At 40.7% G+C, this 22529-nt stretch overlaps 1 protein-coding gene across 1 annotated transcript; it reads left to right on the forward strand.

The window, feature by feature from the left end:
* The first annotated feature begins 836 nt into the window (after window positions 1-836).
* Window positions 837-21665, forward strand: LOC115892628 (solute carrier family 5 member 4-like). The gene is made up of 10 exons (XM_030913922.1): window positions 837-936; window positions 2590-2670; window positions 4808-5028; window positions 6844-6979; window positions 8794-8901; window positions 10471-10621; window positions 13953-14121; window positions 15292-15507; window positions 18494-18596; window positions 21370-21665. Exons 1-10 carry the CDS (start codon window positions 837-839, stop codon window positions 21579-21581), a joined length of 1497 nt encoding a protein of 498 aa, XP_030769782.1. The 3' UTR covers window positions 21582-21665.
* Window positions 21666-22529: the final 864 nt, after the last annotated feature.

Below are 22529 nucleotides of genomic sequence, written 5' to 3' on the forward strand. Positions count from 1 at the left end.
CATTGTAGCACATATATATTTAGAATATATATGAAACAATGCTCTTTGGTTGTATTCTATTTTGGTACATTCTTTCTTTCTTTCTTTCTTTTTTTTTTTTTTTTTTTTTTTTTTTTTTTTTTTTTTTTTTTTGAGACGGAGTCTTGCTCTGTCGCCCAGGCTGGAGTGCAGTGGTGCAATCTTGGCTCACTGCAAGCTCCACCTCCCAAGTTCATGCCATTCTCCTGCCTCAGCCTCCAGTAGCTGGGACTACAAGCCCCCGGCCACCATGCCCGGCCCATTTTTTGTATTTTTAGTAGAGACGGGGTTTCACCGTGTTAGCCAGGATGGTGTCGATCTCCTGATCTCGTGATCCGCCCGCCTCAGTCTCCCAAAGTGCTGGGATTACAGGCTTGAGCCACCGTGCCCGGCTGCTTGGTACATACTTTCTATCCAATTACCGCTCACTGCAGCCTCAAACTCCTGGGCTCGAGGAGAAGATATATTTCTAAATACTCCATCGCAGTCGAGGAGCTTCCTGTAAGCAATTACTCAGCCTCTCTAAGCCTCATGGTACAGAAAAAGTTCTCAGGACATGTCACCTCGTTTAATAAGCACCTCAACTGAGCAAAGAACTAACTTCTATGAGAATATAGAAGAGAGTGAAGACAGTGAAAATCAGTTTTGAGGCTTTATGGAAGGTATTCCTCTGGGGCCATCTCAGTGCCTTTCTTGAAGGATAAGTAGGAGTCTATCAGAAAAAGAAGGGTTAAGAAGAGTGGACATTGGAGCAGAGAAACCAGTGGCCTCAAATGCATGTTTCTTTCTCATCCTGACTGTTCCCTTTTCAGTCAGACATGTTCGCTGGCGCTGTATTCATCAAGCTGGCCTTGGGATTGGACCTTTACCTGGCAATCTTCATCCTCTTGGCTATGACTGCTGTTTACACCATCACTGGTGAGTATGTTGTATATTCTGCTCACTCAGACTGTCTTTTGCTGATCCCACCCCAACCTGCAATTAGCATTCTCAGTGTTAGCCTTGTCGCTGCCTGAGGTAAAGGCACCATTTCATTGCCACTATGAGAGTCAAGCACAGCACCAGAAACACAACTAGAGCATAGAACACAGAATCCTCCGTATTAGAAGTGAGTATCTTGATGGAAGGGAATTATGTGGGGGATGGGGTAGGAAACAGGTCATTTGGTTCAGCTATGTGTTTGGTACCCAGACTGGCACTCAGAATTCAGCATATCATCCCCACAGACGGTTGGGAGGAAATAGCAGCTCAGACAGGAGACTAGCAAATGAAAGGTGAGGTTCAAATGAACACAGGATGCCAGGGCATGGCCTTGGCCGTGAATGGTACAGTTGAGAGAGGAGAACTGGAGCAGTGGGTTGCTGGCGGGACATGATGTGTGACAATAGTCCAAGCAGGCCCTCGTGAACCAGGTATGTTGATACGCTGCTCATGCATACTAACATAAAAATTAAAGTATACCAGCTGAGTTGGAAGACGTAAGGAAAAATACCAGCTAGAACAGTCAAAACAGTTTGGGGCCATTTCGGTGCATTTGAGCTGTCAACCTAAAATAAGTGACAGAGAGACCAACTCTCCAAAATGAGGAGTTTCTTCGGGAATAGTGAGGGATTGCAAACAGGATATGTCCTATGGCAGACCATAGGACTTCCTCCAAGGAGGCTGGGGCAAAGAGGAGACTTTTAAAGACAGAGAGCAAAAGTCCATATAAGCAGTTTTGAAACAAAGATGATTGTTTCACCTGCTTGTTGCAGGTGCTGGTGTTTGTTTATTGGTGGTACTGGCTGTTGCTAGGAGACAGTCTTCATGATAATGTCTTCCAACAGTTCCTGTTACCGGCATAGGTGTATGAGGGCCCTACCTGCATGGCCTCCCAGCCCCATTTTGTTAGGGTTTAACGTAAGTGTCTCTATTTTGGTACAGACAACTTCCACAGAGCATGTGTTTCAGAATAAGGGAGCGATAAGGGCATGAGTCTCCTGTGTTCAGGATTCATCTTATTTTCTCATGACACTCTCATAAAGGGAATATCTTGTTGCAGGTGCTGGTGACTAACTAGTCTGACAGCCCAGTTAGTCTAGACTTGAAAAAGAAGCTGGGTTTGGGTTTTTGTTGTTGTTGTTCAACACTACAGCAAAACACAAAACACAGTAACTATATCTGGTACTGAATTAATGAAACAATAATACGTTCCAACACTAGAGCAAAAGTGGTTTCGCTAGATATTTTAGAGCAGGTGCACTGTGCTGAATGTAAATTGAGGGATCGTTAAGAGAAACTTTCATAGTATTAAAGTGCTGCCTTTTCCCCTGCTTAATATTCAAAACTGACACAAAGATGAAACTTCACTGTAATTCACAGAAACTTTGAATCAGGGCAAAGCAAGGGAATTAGGAGAACCAGTGCTGAGGAGATCATGATGTCAGGACAAGCTTGTGGCTCACCTAGGAGCTTTTGATGTCTTCTACTGGGTCATTTCCAGGGTTCTGGGTGGAGGAGAACCCAGTGGTGAAGGCAAATACATGGGAACACATGGATTAAATGCCCTGGTTCTTTTCTTCCTCTCACCAGGGGGGTTGGCCTCGGTGATTTACACAGACACCCTCCAGACCATCATCATGCTGATTGGCTCTTTTATTCTCATGGGGTTTGGTAAGTGATGACCCTGTGTACAGTGCCCAGGGGCCGGAAGTCACGGGACTTGTTTCTGTTCAGTCTGTCTGCTCCTTATTGGGATGCCTTCCAGTTCCATCTGGTCACACTTTCCCGTCATTTATATAATCCCCATCACTGAAATATCTGCCTGACTTCTTTCTTGCTTTATTATCTCAGCATAAGGAAATGGATGGTGGGGAAAAGAACATTACTTTATTTTAAAAATTACTGCTGGCCAGGCGTGGTGGCTCAAGCCTGTAATCCCAGCACTTTGGGAGGCTGAGACGGGCGGATCACGAGGTCAGGAGATCGAAACCATCCTGACTAACCCAGTGAAACCCCGTCTGTACTAAAAAATATGAAAAACTGGCCAGGCCAGGTGGCGGGCACCTGTAGTCCCAGCTACTCGGGAGACTGAGGCAGGAGAATGGCGTAAACCCAGGAGCCGGAGCTTGCAGTGAGCTGAGATCCGGCCACTGCACTCCAGCCTGGGTGACAGAGCGAGACTCCGTCTCAAAAAAAAAAAAAATTATTGCTTAGGTAAGTTATCTCATTTAACCTTAATTTCTTTGTGTGAAGGACAGACAAAATCAGTAGCAGTGGGTTGATAATTTTACAAAAGTATTTGTACATTAGATTCAAAGTCTAGAAACCTTTCATTTACATAGAATTTTTATGAAATGAAGGATTAAATAGTAGGAAAATATTTGAGAACTGAATATTAGTTCAACTGAATCATACACAGACATAGAATACACAACCTATGTTTGTGTATTCTAACAACATATTGTAGTGGATTTTCATCCAAAACCTCCATAACCTCATTATGACTATTTTGGATGGAAATCTATTGCATTGTGACAATACACAAATATAGGTTGGAGTTTTCTTAATAATGCTCACTTATTAGTATTGTTCAGTTCATTGCCATCAAGCAATATTGACCTAATTTACAGCTTGCCAATATTTGTTTTCTCTTATTATGGTATTTATCTTTGCATAGGAAAACTAGCCATACTGGATGGCGTGGATACAGGACAGTTCGATCACTGCAGAATGTTTCTGTTGCACAGTGCCACTCCAGAGGCTAGTTGTTAGCACCAGTTCTTTGTGTACTTTCTATTCAGTTATCCAGAACTTCTGTGCTGTTCTTGTTCATGGTGCCTTGGTTTCTGGCCTCAGTGATGCACTTCCTGGCATTAGGTCTCTAAACCTCAATTCTGCCATCTTTAGGATGAAGAGGGGGACTCTCATCTCTTAGAGTCTCCTATGTATTTTTGTTACAATCCATATTTATCTAATCAAAGCAACTTCCTTGTATTGTCTGTATCCTTCACTCGACTAAGTTCCTGCCTTGCACATTTATTTTGCACATGATCCTAGCACGGTGTTTGGCACATAGTAGTCCTTCAGCTAAATAGTGAAGTAGATTAATGTTAACTCAACCCTACAATTGTATAATACCCTGATGAATTTTTCATCATTTAAAGCTATACTAGCATCTGGGGTAGGCTAGAATACCTGACTAGCCTTTCCAGACCCGAACAGGCTGAGTCTCGTCACTTTCCCTTGTCACGTCTAACCTGCCACCCCCAATTTCTGCCTCTTATCTTTCCAATTTTTTTTATTGTAACAGGCAAAATATAGTGTTGCACCAGAAAACCACATTGCAAGTAAGATCAAAAGAGCCAAGCTCTGGGTCAAGAAGAGAGGCCTTTTCCTCCTGATCTTTTCAGAGGAGCTGGGGCTTTCTGATGGATAATTTCATGGGGCTCACTTTGTTAGTTCACCTTCCAGTTTGCTTATGCTCTAAATGGTTCTGAGATATCAGTGTCGGCCTGTTGGATAACAGCTTCGTTTTTACCTTAAAAGAGACACTAACTCAAAATTTCAAAGAGCAATATAGGAAGACAAGTCAGAGTTATTTGCTTTCTGTACTTCATGAAAGTCAATCTGGTAGCATAGGCAGTGCCAGTGGAGGTACCAGAAAGACATGGATCTGGGAGAGGGTCACTGAGGATTGGATTGGGCTGATGGGAGGTGCTTGTGTACCTCCACCAAAAAGTAGTCATCATAAACATTGGACGTCTTAGATTTCAGTAAGACATCTCATTTTACTCTGATGCCTTTTTAGCATTTAACGAAGTTGGAGGTTACGAGAGCTTTACCGAGAAGTACATGAATGCCATCCCATCCGTAGTCGAGGGGGACAACTTGACAATCAGTGCCAGCTGCTACACACCTCGGGAGGACTCCTTCCACATCTTCCGAGATCCTGTGACTGGGGACATTCCATGGCCCGGAATTATATTTGGAATGCCCATTACAGCTTTGTGGTACTTGTGCACGAATCAGGTGAAGTGTGTGTGTGTGTGTGTGTGTCTGTGTGTGTACATGTGTTTGTTGTTCTTGTCTCATAGAAAAACATTTAGTTTCCATTTTGCACACACATCGTTTAAAGAGTCAAACACTTCTTCATTTTTGTTTTTTGTGTTTTTTTAGGTGGAGTCTCACTCTGTCACACAGACTGGAGTGCAGTGGCATGATCTCAACTAACTGCAACCTCCACCTCCCGGGTTCAGGTGATTCTCCTGCCTCAGCCTCCCGAGTAGCTGGGATTACAGGTGTGCACCACCACGCCCGGCTAACTTTTGTATATTCAGTAGAGACAGGGTTTCACCATGATGTTGGCCAGGCTGGTCTCAAACACCTGACCTCAGGTGATCTGCCCACCCCAGCGTCTCAAAGTGCTGGGATTACAGGGATGAGCCACCACACCCAGCTTAAAGAGTCAAACACTTCTACAAAGCTTGCTATTTAAAAACAGCTGCACGGTACCCTGTTTTCTACCCTATTTCTTGTCCTTCAGAGGCAAATGCTTTCAGCTCTTTTAAGTAAGTGTTTTGGCATTTATTTCTGTTCCCTAAATCCTTGTGTTCAGTGTGCAGTCTGTGAGCCATCAACATGGACATCACCTTGGAGCTCACTAGGAGTAAATGCTCTCAGACCCTATAACCCTATCTAGACCCTTTGAATTGGAATCTGCTCATTAACTTGATCCCCAAGTGATTCAGATAAATGCTTGTGTTGCTCCCTGTTGGTTTTAGGAGTTTATTGTTGGCTTCCCTATGATGAAGGATGAGAGTTTAGCTGTCTTTCAATTTTCCCTTCCCAGCCTCATGCAAGCACACCTGTTCCCCCATCCTCCCAATAGCTGTCAATCACAATTTTGGAGAGATCAGCATTCGGTGCCACCATTTTTGTGACTACCCGAATGTAATTCACATGAACCATGTGATGTACATTCCCTGACTTTTCCTTAGCCTTTTTTATTTTTGTTGTTCCTGGAATTAATAATTTTAAGTCTTGTTTTCTTTCTTTTTAAAAAAACATTATTTTTTAAATAGAGACAGGGTCTCACTATGTTGTCTAGGCTAGTCTCAAACTCCTGGACTCCAGCAATCCTTCTGTCTCGGCCTCCCAAAGTGCTGCACTTACAGGTGTGAGCCACCACACCTGGCCAATTCTTAATTTTTCATTTTGAATTTTCTTGCTAATTATTACTCATTGAATGAAAGGTTCTCCTAGAGTCTTTTGCCCTCTCACAGTCTGGCAGCACTCCCTCTGGTGCCCAACTAACTTATCCAATGACCCCTTCACTGTCATCTTTGGGAATTCATTTTTGCCCTACTCAGGTTATTTCTCCTTTTTCCAGTATCACCAGTTGTCTTCTTTCTTAGTTTATTCCGTCTTTCGGGGCAAATCCAAGCCTTCAGTATCTTCCTGAGCTAGGCCTCAGGAAGTGAGAGTGAGTGAGAATGTGTGATATTTGTTTTTCGGTGCCTGGCTTATTTCACTTAGCGTAATGACCTCCAGTTCCATCCATGTTGCTGCAAATGACAGGGCTTCATTGTTGTGTGTGGCTGAATGGTTTTGCATTGTGTATTATGCACATTTTCCTAATCCACTCATCCGCTGATGGACACTCAGGCTGATTCCACATGCTGGCTATTGTGAATAGTGCTGCAGTGAACATAGGAGTGCAGATAGCTCTTTGGTATACTGGTCCACATCATTTCTTATGGCAACATTAAACTCTGGAAAGAGACACTCACTGCCTTGGAAATCATCCCCTGGTTGTTTCATGAGTGTGTCACGTTCTCCCGGCAGGTCATCGTGCAGCGCTGCCTGAGTGGCAAGGACATGTCTCACGTGAAGGCCGCTTGCCTCATGTGTGCTTACCTGAAGCTGCTGCCCATGTTCCTCATGGTGATGCCAGGGATGATCAGCCACATCCTGTACACAGGTAAGCCCTGAATCCGTATGTTCTCTCTTTTTTTTATGCTTGTATTCTGAGAAGTGTTCTTAAAATGTCATAAAGCCTTGAGAAAATCCATTCTGGATGGAAGTAAAAGCAGAATTCCAGGTAGAGGGGCACAGCCTGCACAGTGGTCAAAGGCAGGAAAACATGGCATATTGGACGCTCTGTTGCTTTATCAAACTTTTCATACCATCTGCCTGTCTCCTAGACATTTGAGTCTGTGAGTTCCGTCTTCATGAGTTGCTTAGATTTAAGGAAGTCCAGAGAATATGGCAAAACGACACTGCCAGATGAGGTAGGATTGGGTTAATTTGAGTCGAGTGAGCTGTACTGTCTGAGTTTGGTGACATCTCTGACTGAGAAGGTCTTGGTCCCTCTGAGAAAACTGGAGAACTGAATCAGTTTTCACTGCTTTGGAATCAGGCTGTTTGAGATATGTAAATTTCTGAGTCAGCTGAGAGTAACTGCTAGTGTTGAATTCAACTTCCTTTATTATGAAAAGTGAAGAAAATATAACCAAATCTTTCTTGACTTATCGAGGAATCATTTTTATCGAGGTAATCCATCAGATAACACTAAATCCACGTCATGTTTTCTCAACTGGGCATCAGTCGATTTCACTGAAATATTGTTAAGTGAACATCAAGGGACCAGCATCCTTCTTATTGCAGCTTTGTAATATTCTTTATAAGGGTAAAGAATATTCATGCCTGTAATCTCACCTACTTGGGAGGCTGAGGCAGGAGAATCGCTTGAGGCCCAGGACTTTGAGACCAGCCTGAGCAATACAGCAAGATCCCATCTCTAAATAATAAGATAAAGTAGCTAGGCATGATGGTGTGTTCCTATAGTCTCAGCTGCTTGGGAGGCTGAGGCGGGAGGATTGCTTGAGCCCAGGAGTTCAAGGCTACAGTGAACTATGATTGCACCATTGCACTACAGCTTGGGTGACAAAGTGAGATCCCATCTCTTCAAAAAAAAAGTGTAGGTATCTAACTAGTGGGGAATGGCCAAAGAAATTATTGTGCACCTCCTTTATGGAAAAATGAAAACAGGAGACTGAAGACTATCTCAAAACTTGGGAAAATACTGAGGTTAGGATACTAAGTGTACAAAGAAACTTGAAAAATAATGTCTCAACAACTACCATAGTTTTACAAAAAAGACATTTCTCTATAGAAAAAGATTAGGAAGGAATGAAAAGAAGCTAATGTGCTGAGGTGTTATTTTTCTGGGTGATTCTTTATCAAGCCTCCCTGTCTGTTGTCATAATGTCGTTTAAGCAAAAACAAAAACCAACAAGGTATTGTGCAACTGCCACAGAGGTGAGGCATCATGACACATGGGACAGTCACCCAACTGACCATCACAAGCGACACCTCTTCTTAGATGCAGGTGAAAGATACTAGGCTAAATGTGACTGCACTCAGGACCTAAGTTCCCGTTGCTATTGTTGTCAATCTCTTGAGTTCTGTGTTCCTGGAAGAATGTCTTCTTTTGCTGTTTTCCCAGAGGATGGGGTCCACTCCCTCTCTTTGCTCAAATGCTCTTGCTAGGCCACGTCCCAAGAGAGCCCCTGTCCCATTGGTCAGTGCAAGGGGGCTACAGGGATGAGATACTTAGGGTTGTGTTTTGGGAATAGAGGGGCCAGATCTATGGTATGGAGTTCAAAGTTGAATCTTCAGTTTCCAGGCAAATATCTTTCCTTCCTTATGATCTTACAACTTTTCTCTTTGTTTAATGGTTGTTGGTTTTGCCTATTTGGGCCTCACTGGACTCACTTCTGAATTCTTCCTCAGATAAGGTAGCATGTGTGGTACCTTCTGAATGCGTGAAACACTGTGGCGTTGATGTCGGCTGCACTAACTATGCATACCCAACGATGGTGCTGGAACTGATGCCCCAAGGTAGGAAAATGTCCCTGCTGAAACAGCCGCAGAGCCCTGTCTACAGACGGGTCTCGTGGAAGGGTTATGGTGCAATTCTTGTACCTTCCATTAATTCAATCCTACTCATCAGACATTTCTTGAGCACCTTCCACAGGCTACCAGCTCTGTGCTAGGCCTGAACATTTCAGAGATGAACCAGTACAACTACTGTTAGAAGAATTCTTACTCCTTCAGATTCAAGACTGTTTTCTGAGGCAGCCAAGAACAAATTAAATGATCCATTTGTCAATAAAAGAGTTGCATAGTCATAAACTTGTAAACACAAGACCTAGAGGTAAACTATTTTTTCTGCTTTTTGTGGGCTAGTGATAACCAAATAAACCAAACAGAATAAACTATTTATCCTTCTTTTTGGAGGGCATTTTTGGGGCTAGTGATAACCGAATAATAGATCTCAATCTATTTAATCTGCAACTATTTATTGAGTGCCTACTAAGTGCCAGGCACTGCTTTGGTGCTAACAAAACATCATTGAAATAGGCACAAAGTCCCCTACCTCTTGGAACTCAAAATCTAGTAATGTGAGATAGAAAATAAACCACATAGGAAATACGTAAATTATTAGGATGCCAGAAGGTGATCATTGCTGTGAACAGAAATGGAGCAGGGTACAGAGCTCAGGACTTGACCAGGTGATCTCGTACCCCATCAAGAGTTGGCTACACTTCTTCCACCTTCCTCCACCGTGACACACAGGAGGGAGGAAGGGACCAGGGCTCACAACCATGACACCACATACTCCCCATCCACACACACTCTGTCCCAGGAGGGCTAGGGCCATTATTAATGGGCAGAGGGAACTGGAGGATGAAGTTCCCATCATGGCTCAAAACTCTTGGCTTTGCCCCTCCAAAGACTTGTTTAGCAGAACCACCTACTGGACTTCTTCCTCTCCAGTTCTCTTAAGTCTTCAGGAAGCCAACAGCCCCTACCCAAAGAAAGACAGTGTGATGTTGTTTCCTCTCTTCTAAAACTGGGTTCCAGTAGATGATCTCTAAGTTCATGTTTAAGACTAAAATTCTTTTTGCTTTAATCTGTCCCCTCAAGCATTTATTTTTTGAGTTACAAACAACTCAATTACACTCTTTAAGTTATTTTAAAATGTACAATTAATTTATTACTGATGATGGTTACCCTGCTTTCCTATCAAACAGTAGGTCTTATTCATTCTCTCTTTTCTGTACCCATTAACCATCCCGCCACCACCCCTAGTCCCCCACTACCCTTCCCAGCCTCTGGTAACCATCCTTCTGCTCTCTATATCCATGAGTCCAATTGTTTTTGATTTTTAGATGACACAAGTAAGTGAGAACATGTGATGTTTTGTCTTTCTGTGCCTGACTTAGTTATACTGGATTATTCTCAGGTGACCAGGAAAATATGCAGGAAACTCCACATGCTGATGTGTATTGATAAGGACATCAGTTAACCAATGTTCCAGATGGTGCTTTTACCTTTCAACGCTCTCTGGTTTAGCAAGGCGCTGTCCAGCCACTAACCAGTGCTTGTACCCTCTCCCGGCTCCAGGACTGCGAGGCCTGATGCTTTCGGTCATGCTGGCCTCTCTCATGAGCTCCCTGACCTCCATCTTCAACAGCGCCAGCACCCTCTTCGCTATTGACCTCTACACCAAGGTGCGAAAGCAAGTGTCGGAGAAAGAGATCCTGATAGCTGGACGGTGAGTTCCCACCTAGAATCCTCTGGAGAAGTGCAGACGTAGAAGTGAACTAGAGTTCCCTTGCCTTTGACTTTGGTGAAAGTAATCCTAGCATCTGGGTGCGGTGATGAGACATTGGAGTACATCGAATTCAAGTGATCACTTTCCAGATACAAAAATTTGAACCATATCTTTAAATGAACTAATCACTTTTTCAGTCTTTCAAATGCTTCTGAATGGCTCTTATTTCTTCCCCTCCTCACATCACCCCTGTATTCACATCTTCATAAAACTCCACCAGTATGTTAATGGGGTGTAAAATTCCCACCTACTCTGATAGGTGAATGCATTGTTTCTAGCAGTTTCTGTGTATATCACATGGAGGTAACAGATTACGTCTTCTACACATGAACACAGAGGACTTTATCAGTCATATTCATGAATGATTGGGCTGTGTTACAAAGGAGCAGGGAAGAGACTAATTCCAAGAGGATGCTTGGAGAGTTAAGTCAACCCAGGAGACCCTGAGCAGCCTGGGGGCCTTGAAGATAGTGGGAGTGAGATGGAAGGAAATGAGGAAAAAATGGATACCAGAATGTCCTTCTTCCCCTTCACAATTTTCGAGAAGACCCTATATTATCATGGCTTTTTTTTTTTTTTTTTTTTTTTTTTTTTGACAGTGCTTCACTCTTTTTGCCCAGGCTGGAGTGCAATGGCACACTCCCAACTCACTGCAACTGCTGCCTCCCAGGTTCAAGCAATTCGCCTGCCTCAGCCTCCTGAGTAACTGGGATTACAGGCGCCCGCCACGATGCCCAGCTAATGTTTTGTATTTTTAGTAGAGATAGGGATTCACAGTGTTGGCCAGGCTGGCCCCAAACTACTGACCTTGGGTGATCCATTCTCTCGGCCTCCCAAAGTGCTGGGATTACAGGTGTGAGCCACCGCCCCTGGCCTGTCACAGCATTTTGTAAAATGTTTTAAAAATCAAAGTACAGCACACATAAAGAAAACAGTTAAAACATGGATGCACAGCTCAGAGATGCGTCACAAAATGAGGACCCATGTAACCATCGATCAAGTCAAGACATGGAAATTGCCAGCACCCAGAAGCTCGTCTTGGGCTACATCATTCCAAAGCTAACCACTGTGACTTGTGACGTGATAGCTTAGTCTTTTCCAACTTCATGCTATTATAAGTAGAATAATTGCATTTGTATCCCTTGAAATACGATTTTTTTTTAAAGATGGAGTCTTGCTCTGTCACCAGGTTGGAGTGCAGTGGCACGATCTTGGCTCACTGCAACCTCTGCCTCCCAAGTTCAAGCAATTCTCCTGCCTCGGCCTCCTGAGTAGCTGGGACTACAGGCACCCACCACCATGTCCGGCTAATTTTTTTATTTTTAGTAGAGACGGAGTTTCGCCATGTTGGCCAGATGGTCTTGATCTCTTGACCTCATGATCCGCCCACCTCGGCCTCCCAAAGTCCTGGGATTACAGGCGTGAGCCACTACCACCTGCCGAAATATGGCTTATTTTGCTCATGTTATGTTTGCAACATTCAACCGTGTTACTATGTGTAGTTGTAGTATAATCATTTTCTTTCTCTGTGATGTTCCGCTGTAGTCAGATATCCGAATTTGTCTAGTCTTTTCAAATAAATTGGTATCAAGAGAAACTGACCAACTATTTAAAAGACTGTCCTTTGTTGTTGACAGTAACAATAGCTTTAGCAAACTAAACACTTGGGGAAAAACCCAAAGGTCTCACTTGGCCCAGAGCTTGACTCTGGACAAATGCTGTAGGAGAGGGAGTACAGGAAGGCAGGAGCATACCTGTAGTAGAGAAAGTACTGGTTGGTGTTCAGGAGGCCCAAGATGCAGTCATCCCACTAATAGGTGTATGATCTTGGGCACACATCCTCCTTAAGTCTCAATGATAAAGCAATGACTTGTTCTTTTCCCCTCTCTCTCTCTGTGTTATCAAATGCCTACTATCTCACAAAACACAAATAGGAAAAAAACACATATGCTTTTAAAATTCCTGCCTCATAGAATGTATGCCTTTGTCAGGAAGATAGATAATTAATAAAGGTATGCTACCTCAGGTGACCAGAGGCGCTAGAAAGACAAAGCAGGAAGAAAGGATGGAAGCAACCTCATCCAGGTGTTCAGGGAGTCCTCTCTGAGGGGGTGGTGTCTGAGCAGAGCCTGCAGGAAGTGTGGGAGTGAAGCCCATGGTGCTCTCAGGGAAGGAACAATGAGGGCTGCTTTCCTCCTACAGTCATGTATGTGGTATGTTTGAGAACAACCAGGAGTGAGGTTCGCCCGTGTGAAGCCAGTGGGAGAGTGAAGAGCAAGGTCAGAAAGGTGCCTGGAGGCGAGGTCATGCAGGGCCATTGAAATCATAACAAGACAGGATTTTATTCTACATGTCATAGGAAACTGGAACTGAATGAGTTGGGAAAGCACGTGACTTGCCTTCCAATGGTGATACAAAATAAATACCAACAGTAAGTGTAATTTATTGAATCCTTAGTGTGGTTTAGGCATTATGCTAAGACTTCCCATAGTTTATCACATTTAGTTGTTGCAAGGATGCAGTGATTTTGTAATGTTTAAATGAGACACTTGTCTCCTTCAGTCTCCTGCCCAAATACTTGTTCCTTCCTCCACCCCACAACTGCTTCTCTGTTTCATGTGAGCAGAGAGATGAATGGCCTTTTATGCACATTCTAGTAAATTACGTTGGTTCATTTACTCACACAACAAGCACAGACAACGCTGGAGCTTGGAAAGGTGAAGAAGTCATGCTCCCTGGACAACAGGAGCCTTTAACACGCTTTTTACCTGCTGAAGTACTCAAGTAGTAAAATGCGCAAGTTAGCATTTCTTGCTGATTTACTCAACATTCTGAGATAGAGCCTGTTTCCATTCTAACCTATGCAAACCAGCTTTGTTCCCTGCAAGCTAGGAAAAGAACAAAAAATGGGTCTGCTTTCTTTATTGTACAAATAATTGCTGGTTAATAGAAACAGTGTGGTACTTATTTCCAATTGATACACTACATATAGTGTGTTGGAGTTATTAATCGCTGATATTTTAACTTTTTATGAATAGATATTTAATCTCATAGATGAAGCTATTATGATTGATTATAGACAAGCAATTGCTTTATGGCATTTTACTAAAAGATCACCATTAAGCACAGCATGGGTGTATGTATGGTCAAGGAGCTTGATTTTGTTTGGAAAATCAATGAATGGCACAAGAATGAACTCTAGAACTAAAGCACAGTGGAAGTACCTATAGTGCTTTTGTTTAATGTTTAAATTATGTTGTTTTCTTCTCAGAATATGTGTTCTTCTATTAACTGTTGTGAGCATTGTGTGGGTCCCATTGGTACAAGTGTCTCAAAATGGACAACTAATCCATTACACAGAATCAATTTCTAGCTACCTTGGACCTCCAATTGCAGCTGTCTTTGTGCTTGCCATCTTCTGTAAAAGAGTCAATGAACAGGTAAATGAAAACTGGAAAAAAATTTCCCTGCTGGAGTGAGAAAAAATTGCTTATTTCACTGGGGTATCAAAATACATTCTTTCTACCCTATTTATGCAAGTCATGGCCCATCTTAATTTTAGTTGAGGTCAGCCACAATTCCTGATCCTTACTAAAGTATAAAAATATAGCACATATTCATAGTACAGTCTTTATGTGTTTATTACAAAGTATTACATACATACACAGTGCAGAGTTGAGGAACATGTTTGGGAGGCAGAATGCCAGGGCCCAATCATGGCTATACCACCTAATCGTATTGTGATCCTAAGCAAATTACTTGAGTCTCTGTAAAATGAAGATAATGATAGCACCTATCCTGTGGGATTGTTGTGAGGATTAAGTGAGATGAAATATGTGAAATTCTTAGAAGAAAACCTACCACACTAGTAAGAATTCAAAATATGTTCATTGCTATTTTGATATATGTAATTAATTGATTATTGTGCATCATGTACCCTTAATCTTTCCATGTTCCCTAAGTACTGCCTTACTATTATGATTTTCAGATGAGGAACAGGTGCAGAGGGGTTAGTATCTATGTGCTTTCCACATGTTACTTAGTATTAGTAAGTGGGATCTTGGTATTCAGGCTTAGATCTTCTTCCATCCAAAGCTCACACCATTAGTCTCCATGCAATACTGTTTTTCTAAAACATGACATCTTGAGCAAAGGAACAGACACATGTTTCCACCCCCCATCAACTCCTTACAGACATAAATTATCAAGAGCTTCATAGAACTGTCAAAACTACCTAATACCAGCTCTGGAAATTGTGTAACATAATTGATACTTCTGCTTATTTTATCAAATAAATCACAAGTGTTTTGATCTAACTGTGAAACAAAAGTCAAGGAAAACTTCAGCTTGGGTCAGTGTAGACAGTAGTGTCCTGGTATTGGAGAATCAACAACGGTGCAGTGGTATGTACAGTTCAGGACCATGGAAAGCAGCATCCAACTAACAAGCACTGGTATTTGCAATTTTCTCTACTTCGGTAACCTTGTGCCCAGGGTTAGCCATTTGTGGATCCTTAACTGAGAAAGCAGGCAGGATTATAATTATGACTTACTTGAATAAGCTTCTCATATTTTCTAAACATTCTGATTTTCTTCTTGCTTCTTTTGCAGGGAGCATTCTGGGGTCTAATGGTCGGACTTGCCATGGGCCTCATTCGTATGATAACAGAGTTTGTTTATGGAACAGCGAGTTGCTTGGCTCCAAGTACCTGTCCCAAGATTATCTGTGGAGTGCACTATCTCTACTTTTCCATCATTCTCTTTTTTGGGTCCATGCTGGTCGTCCTGGGAATTTCCCTCTTAACAAAACCCATTCCTGATGTACATGTGAGTGATGAGTAATGGATATATGCTAATTTTAAAATAAGAGTTATTTGCCTTTTAGTGTATGAGTGTATGAGTTCCAGGAAATGTATTTATTGTACCTCTAGAGCTAGAAGAACCCTAAGATTATCATTTGGTCATTGAAATAAAGAACAGTTTGCACCTAGTATGTGCAAAGCACAGTGAATTAAAAAGTAAGGGATTAGAAAATGCACATTATATTTTGTAAATTTCACAGTGTAGTTGGGAAGTCAATCTACAGCATTGTCATAGGACACCAGGAAGAGAATAATTGGTGTTTCCAAAGACACTGGGAAAGACTTCACAGCAGGGCTGTCATCTGGGCTGTGCCTGTTTGGGCCAATAGGATTTCATATACAGCACGAACACTGACTGGCCCAGAGATGGAGGAAAGTACATGGTACCAGGGGGCAGGAAAAGAAAGAATAGAATAATGAGATGCATTTTTGCCTTTCAATTTAGCAAAAATGTTTAATATGAATAATATTTAATGTTAGTGGTTAATATTAGCATTGTGGGAAAATTCTCACAGTCCAAACCTGTTGGAAAGTACATAGATTTTATAATTTATAGTAGAGCATGGAAAGTACATGGATTTTATAATTTATAGTAGAGCAATTGGGTAGTATTTATGGATAAATACTTACGAATACTTATGAATCAGCAATCCCAGTTTTAGGAGTTTATTGTGTATAAATAGTTGTTCAAGTAGGAAAAATGTGTATAAGGATTTTCTCTGCAAAAGTTTTCAAACAGGAAGTAGCTGGGAGAAAAATCCAGATTTCATCATGAAGGGAAAGATCACACAAACACAGTGCATTGAACATTATACAGCTGTTTAGAAACACGAGGGAGCTCTATTATTTGTTTTGAAAAAATGTTCATAATATGGTTAAGTGGAAAAATATGTGCAGAATAATATAATGTATAATAGCACTTTCTGAAATAAAACACATGTAGGCATATAGATGTTTGTCTAAGCATACAAAAAAAAATCTTAGAGTATATCCACCTAAGATTTTCAACAAGAGGCATTTCAGGGAGTGGGGAGACACTATAGGGGCCTGGCAAATATTGATTAATTATTTTTAAAATATAAATACTGCTCATATACTAATATTGTTTGAATTGTTTGAATTTATGACTAAATATGTGTAGCTTTTATATATTTTGAATGTATCACTCATAATTTTTGAAGCAATGCTTCTTTATGTATTTTCCTGAGAAGTGGCCAGTAGATTATGTGTGGATGGGAAACCTGAAATAAGCACAGTTCAAAATGTTTTACCAAGGACATGTCACTGAAATTCCTAACTAAATAGTTACACTGAATATTGAGTTAGATGAAAGAACACTAGAAAACCTAGTTTTTCAATAAATATATATGTTAAATTCTTACTTGCCAATAGGAATAAACAATTTAATTTTTTGTAGGAAAAATTTTTTTAGGAAAAAATTTTTAGGAAAAAAATATTGCCTGAAAGACCAAGTGAGACCATTTTTCTGATTTGTTTCTGTTTCATTAATATGCTGCGAGGTTTAACTTTCAAAATAGACTTGATAAATATCATGGTTATTTCAGAGAAAGTCATGAAAACTGTTGTGAATCTAGCCTAACAGTGCAGAAATGAGATGTCCCAGGATGATAGTCTTTCAGCAAAACTAGTAATTACGCTATGCAAGTTAAAAAGAAGTTGAAGGACTCCCAAGAAGAGAGTTTTAACAAAGAAAGTGGATCTAGTACAAGAAATCCTGTGAATAAGAGCTTATGAAGATATGATTAGGAATCTTACTGAGAAGGTGAAGGCATATGTCAAGAACAAATAAAACCAATTACAAATTCTAGTAAATTTGTACAAGAAAGTCATGAGCCAAATTAAAATGAGGCATAACTTAGAATATGATAGATTATGAAGGTTTAAAACCCATTGATAGGCTGGGCACGGTGACTCACGCCTGTCATCCCAGCACTTTGGGAGGCCAAGGTGGGTGGATCATCTGAGGTCAGGGGTTTGAGACCAGCCTGGTCAAAAACCTAGTGAAATCCCATCTCTGCTAAAAATACAAAGATTAGCCAGGCGTGCTGGCAGTCCGCCTTTAGTAATCCCACCTCTTTGGGAGGCTGAGGGAGGAGAATTGCTTGAGCCCAGGAGGTGGAGGTTGTAGTGAGCCAAGATCGTACCATTGCACTCCAGCTGGGCGACAAGATAGAAACTCCATCTTATTAAAAACAAACAAACAAACAGAAAAAAGCCATTGATACTTAGAGCAATTTCCTTAGAATGACCCAGGGCTGATATTTACTTCTTGTGTCCAGTCGGTACATACAGCATCAATTCTATTTATTTTCAAATGCTTAAATCAACATACAGACTATGGAAATCTTAATATATTTACAGAAAATAATAAAAATTATATAAAGCATAATAGTTTAAAATGATGGTACAGCTGACAGCAGTTTGGAGGTGGGTTAGGAAAAGGGGTGTGTAAGCGTACTAATTGCAACTGGAATTCAAGAATAGCACATAGATACCAGCCAAATGTGATGAATCCAGAAATGAATTTAAGAAGATGGTTTGAAAGTTATAAAAGCAAAGACTAGATAAACTGAATGAAATAATGATGTGGCTAATAACTGTTGGATGTTAAGGACAATGAGTGAAGCTGGCGTATAGTGTAGGTTAGCTAAATCTTCAACTTTGCTGAAATTACAAATCCAGAAGTAGGTATTTTTAAGTATGTCATTTGAGGTTCTGAATAGCAACCAGAAGAATTAAAAACAGAAAAAATTTTTTTAAATGATTAGTGTGTTTTGGTGAGTGTGGTAGGAGGCCTTTTCTTTGCGATCTATATTCTCCTATGTGGTTTGACTTTTTAAAAAAACAGACAATAAACAAAGGTGCCGTTGCATTATATTATTGCAAACATTTACCTATTACTAATGTATTTTTGTATGGTCTCTGTTCAGCTGTACCGCCTGTGCTGGGTTCTTCGGAACAGTACAGAGGAGCGAATCGATATAGATGCAGAAGAGAAAAGTCGGGAAGAAACAGATGATGGTGTTGAAGAAGGTAATATTTGATTTACATTTGGTTTTCATGTAGGAACTCTGTGCACAGGCTTTCTAAATGGTTTTCTTTTAATGTTATTAAATCCAGCTTCTGAAAAGGCTGTTAGATTTATGATAAACTGAAACTTAAAATTTTTACCTTTCCAAAAATCAAGACAATATTATTAAATCCATCTATTCATCTGCCTGTCCATTGGTTTGTCCCCCCATCATCCATCCGTAGTTACTGAGATCTCAGTCAGTTACAGACTCGCCTGTTCCTAGTTACATAGTAAGTGTTCAATCTTTTTTTTTTTTTTTTTTTTTTATGAGACAGTGTCTCGCTCTGTCGCCCAGGCTGGAGTGCAGTGGCCGGATCTCAGCTCACTGCAAGCCCGGCCTCCCGGGTTCACGCCATTCTCCTGCCTCAGCCTCCCGAGTAGCTGGGACCACAGGCGGCCGCCACCTCGCCTGGCTAGTTTTTTGTATTTTTTAGTAGAGACGGGGTTTCACCGTGTTCGCCAGGATGGTCTCGATCTCCTGACCTCGTGATCCACCCGTCTCGGCCTCCCAAAGTGCTGGGATTACAGGCTTGAGCCACCGCGCCCGGCCAAGTGTCCAATCTTGATTGACTGCAAATAAGCATCTAGCCCCACCTTCTCTCCAACTTTATTTTTCAGTATTTTCTCTAACAGACCCTCTATTCCAGGCAGACAGCTTTTCTCACTTTTCCCCACATGTGCCAAGCTCCCTAAAATATTTCTACCTCCTGTCCAAGAGAAAAAAATGCTTATTCTTTAAAACTAAGTTCTAATCTTACTTCCTTCATGAAAATTTCTCCATCAAGTCATCCCTATGGCTCTTTGTTTACCTAATATTTTTTAAGCCTCAGATAAGGTTTAGCACTTCACAATATGTTGTCTTAAATTGGACAATAATTGCTTTGTCTGTTTTGGTTTGGTTTCTTCAAAGTGAAGGAAGAGTCAATGCTTTCTGTTCTTTTTGATTTTTTATATCAGTGTTCCTGAGTATGACTGGCCTATCATTTTCTGGTTTTGTACTAAGTTTTTGGTTTTTGTATTAAGATTATAGAGTTATCACAGAATGAATCAGAAATTAGCCCATTTTTCCATTTTATGAAAATATTTCAATAAGATTGAAATAATGTTGCCATTGAATGTTGGTATTTTGCCAATAATACCATAAGGGCTGTGTGTGTGTATGTGTGTGTGTTGCACATCTTAATTACTGATCACATTTATATAATGGCTATGGAACTATTTAGAGTTTCCATTTCGTCATTAATCACTTTTGGAAAATTATATATTTCTAGGATTGTGTCCATTTAGTGCACATTGTAAATATATCGGCACAGAGTTATTCATAGTGTCTGCTTATCCATCTATGCTGCCTCTATAGTCGTGTTATCCTTTTAATCTCTAGTATATTTTGTGATTTATCTTTTTTCTTAATCTTACTAAAGATTTGTCTAGTTGGCCGGGCGCGGTGGCTCAAGCCTGTAATCCCAGCACTTTGGGAGGCCGAGACGGGCGGATCACGAGGTCAGGAGATCGAGACCATCCTGGCTAACACGGTGAAACCCCGTCTCTACTAAAAAATACAAAAAAATTAGCCGGACGAGGTGGCGGGCGCCTGTAGTCCCAGCTACTCGGGAGGCTGAGGCAGGAGAATGGCGTGAACCCGGGAGGCGGAGCTTGCAGTGAGCTGAGATCCGGCCACAGCACCCCAGCCTGGGCGGCAGAGCGAGACTCCGTCTCAAAAAAAAAAAGATTTGTCTAGTTTACTTTTCTCAAAGAACTAACTTCTGGCTTTGTCATTTCTATTATTTTCCTTCTTTTCTATTTCATCCTTTCTGTTTTTATTTGTATTCCCTTCCATTTACATTATTTGGGTTTATTCTCTTATTTTTTTTACTAAGTTGGATATTAACTCATTCATTTCCTCTGGAAATTTGATTTTTCTTTTGATTTTTCTTTGATTGTTCTTTTCTATATGAATAACTAAGGCCATGTAAATTTCCCTCAAAGCAATACTGTTTTAAATCTTACAGCTTTTAATTTGTATAATTTTCATTATCATTTATTTTGAAGTATAATCTTACTTTATGATTTTTATAAACATTTGAGTTTAGAAGTATTAAATTTTCCAGTGCTGCAACAGATAGCCATCTATATGAGTCTTTTTGTATTTTTGCCCGTATAACTTGGGGATAGATTTTGTGGAGTTTAGTTGTTGGGTCAAAGGGTTCATGCCTATATGATTTTTGCAATATATGCTACTAATTCCCCTACTAATTTCCATGCAAACTCACTAATTATGTTGTGAAACTTCGGAATGTTTCCCACTGATAGATGAGAAAGTGGTATAGGTTTAGTTTAAATCTCTCTTTTTTGGGTGAGCTTGAGAACCATGTGTCTTTTTTCTTTCAACTCTTTATTCATCTCTCTAATATGCTGACATGGGCTGTTGACAGCCTTTTCTTACTGATTTTTAGAAACCTGTTATATATTAAAGATATTAAACCCTTTGTAATAGAATACGCAAATGTTTCCCCCATTTTGTCGTTTGTTTTTACTTTGTTTATTGAACTTTATGCCATGCAAAAGTTGCCTGTTTTTATATGATTAAATTTATCTACATTTTCTCAGGGATTCCTCTTAACATTCCCAGGTGATTGTAATCATTTTTTACCGTCATAGGTACTACACTGACAAGGATTTCTAGTTCTTTTGTGATCTAGATCTTCTGCAATCATTTGCTTATCTTTGTTCCAGATTATCCTGAGCAATCACGTGGATGCCTCAAGAAAGCTTATGACTTGTTCTGCGGTTTGCAGAAGGGACCCAAGCTAACCAAGGAGGAAGAGGAAGCCTTGAGAAAGAAGCTCACAGACACATCTGAGAGGCCCTTGTGGAGGACAATAGTGAACATCAACGCCATCCTCCTCCTGGCTGTGGTGGTCTTTATTCATGGCTACTATGCCTGAACTGTATCTGAGCCATTGGAATAATGAATAATTCTTAATAATGAACCAAAGGATAAGTTGAGTGATTTTCGTTTTATAGTGTGTTGTGTGGCAAAAAAAAAAACAGCAGTTGGTAATTTTATCCAATGAGATGACTACAGACTTGATATTTTGCTTTTGTTGTTCCTTTGTGTCACTAAGAGTTGATATAAAAGTGTGAAGTGACCTCTACGTGTGTAAACAAGGCACACAGGTCTAAAGTTTATTTTTCCAGCTTTATTGAGGTATAGTAAACAAATGAAAATTGTTTATATTTAGGATGTATGATGTGATGATTTGATATATGTATACCTTCTGAAACAATAACCACAATCAAGTTAACACATCTATCACCTCACATGTTTACCTTTTCTCTGTGTGTGGTAAGAACAACTGAGAGACTCTTAGTAAATTTCAAGCACACAATACAGTATTATTAGCTGTAGTCACCATGCTGTCCTTTGCACCCTCAGAATATATTCGTCTTATGAGTGAAGGTTTGTACTCTTTGACTAATACCTCCCCAGTTACCTACCTCTTCACCCCAGGCAACCATCATCTACTCTCTGCTTCTATGAGTTCAACTTCTCACTGCAGCACTATTCACAATAGCTAAGATACAGAAACAATTTAAGTGTGCTGTGATGAATGATGAGAATGTTATATATATACTTAATAGAATACTATTCAGTCATAAAAACGAAGGAAATCCTGCCACTTGTAACAATGTGGATGAACCTGCAGAACATTATGCTAAGTGAAATAAGCCAGACACCGAAGACAAATGCTATAGGATCTCACTTATATGTGAAGCCTTAAAATGAAAATGACCAAGTGATATGGTTTGGCTGTGTCCCCATCCAACTCTCATCATGGGTTGTAGTTCCCATAATCTCCACGCGTTGTGGGAAGGATCTGGTGGGAGGTAAT

Source organism: Rhinopithecus roxellana, chromosome 13 (assembly GCF_007565055.1).
Source record: "Rhinopithecus roxellana isolate Shanxi Qingling chromosome 13, ASM756505v1, whole genome shotgun sequence".
Taxonomy (NCBI): domain Eukaryota; kingdom Metazoa; phylum Chordata; class Mammalia; order Primates; family Cercopithecidae; genus Rhinopithecus; species Rhinopithecus roxellana.

Bases quoted from the DNA above. Each gene is read 5' to 3' on its own strand.
- LOC115892628 (XM_030913922.1), top strand. From the start codon at position 837: ATGTTCGCTGGCGCTGTATTCATCAAGCTGGCCTTGGGATTGGACCTT. The intron at 8,902-10,470 runs GTAGGAAAATGT...TCCCGGCTCCAG, and splicing joins GCTGGAACTGATGCCCCAAG to GACTGCGAGGCCTGATGCTT. The intron at 10,622-13,952 runs GTGAGTTCCCAC...TTTTCTTCTCAG, and splicing joins GAGATCCTGATAGCTGGACG to AATATGTGTTCTTCTATTAA.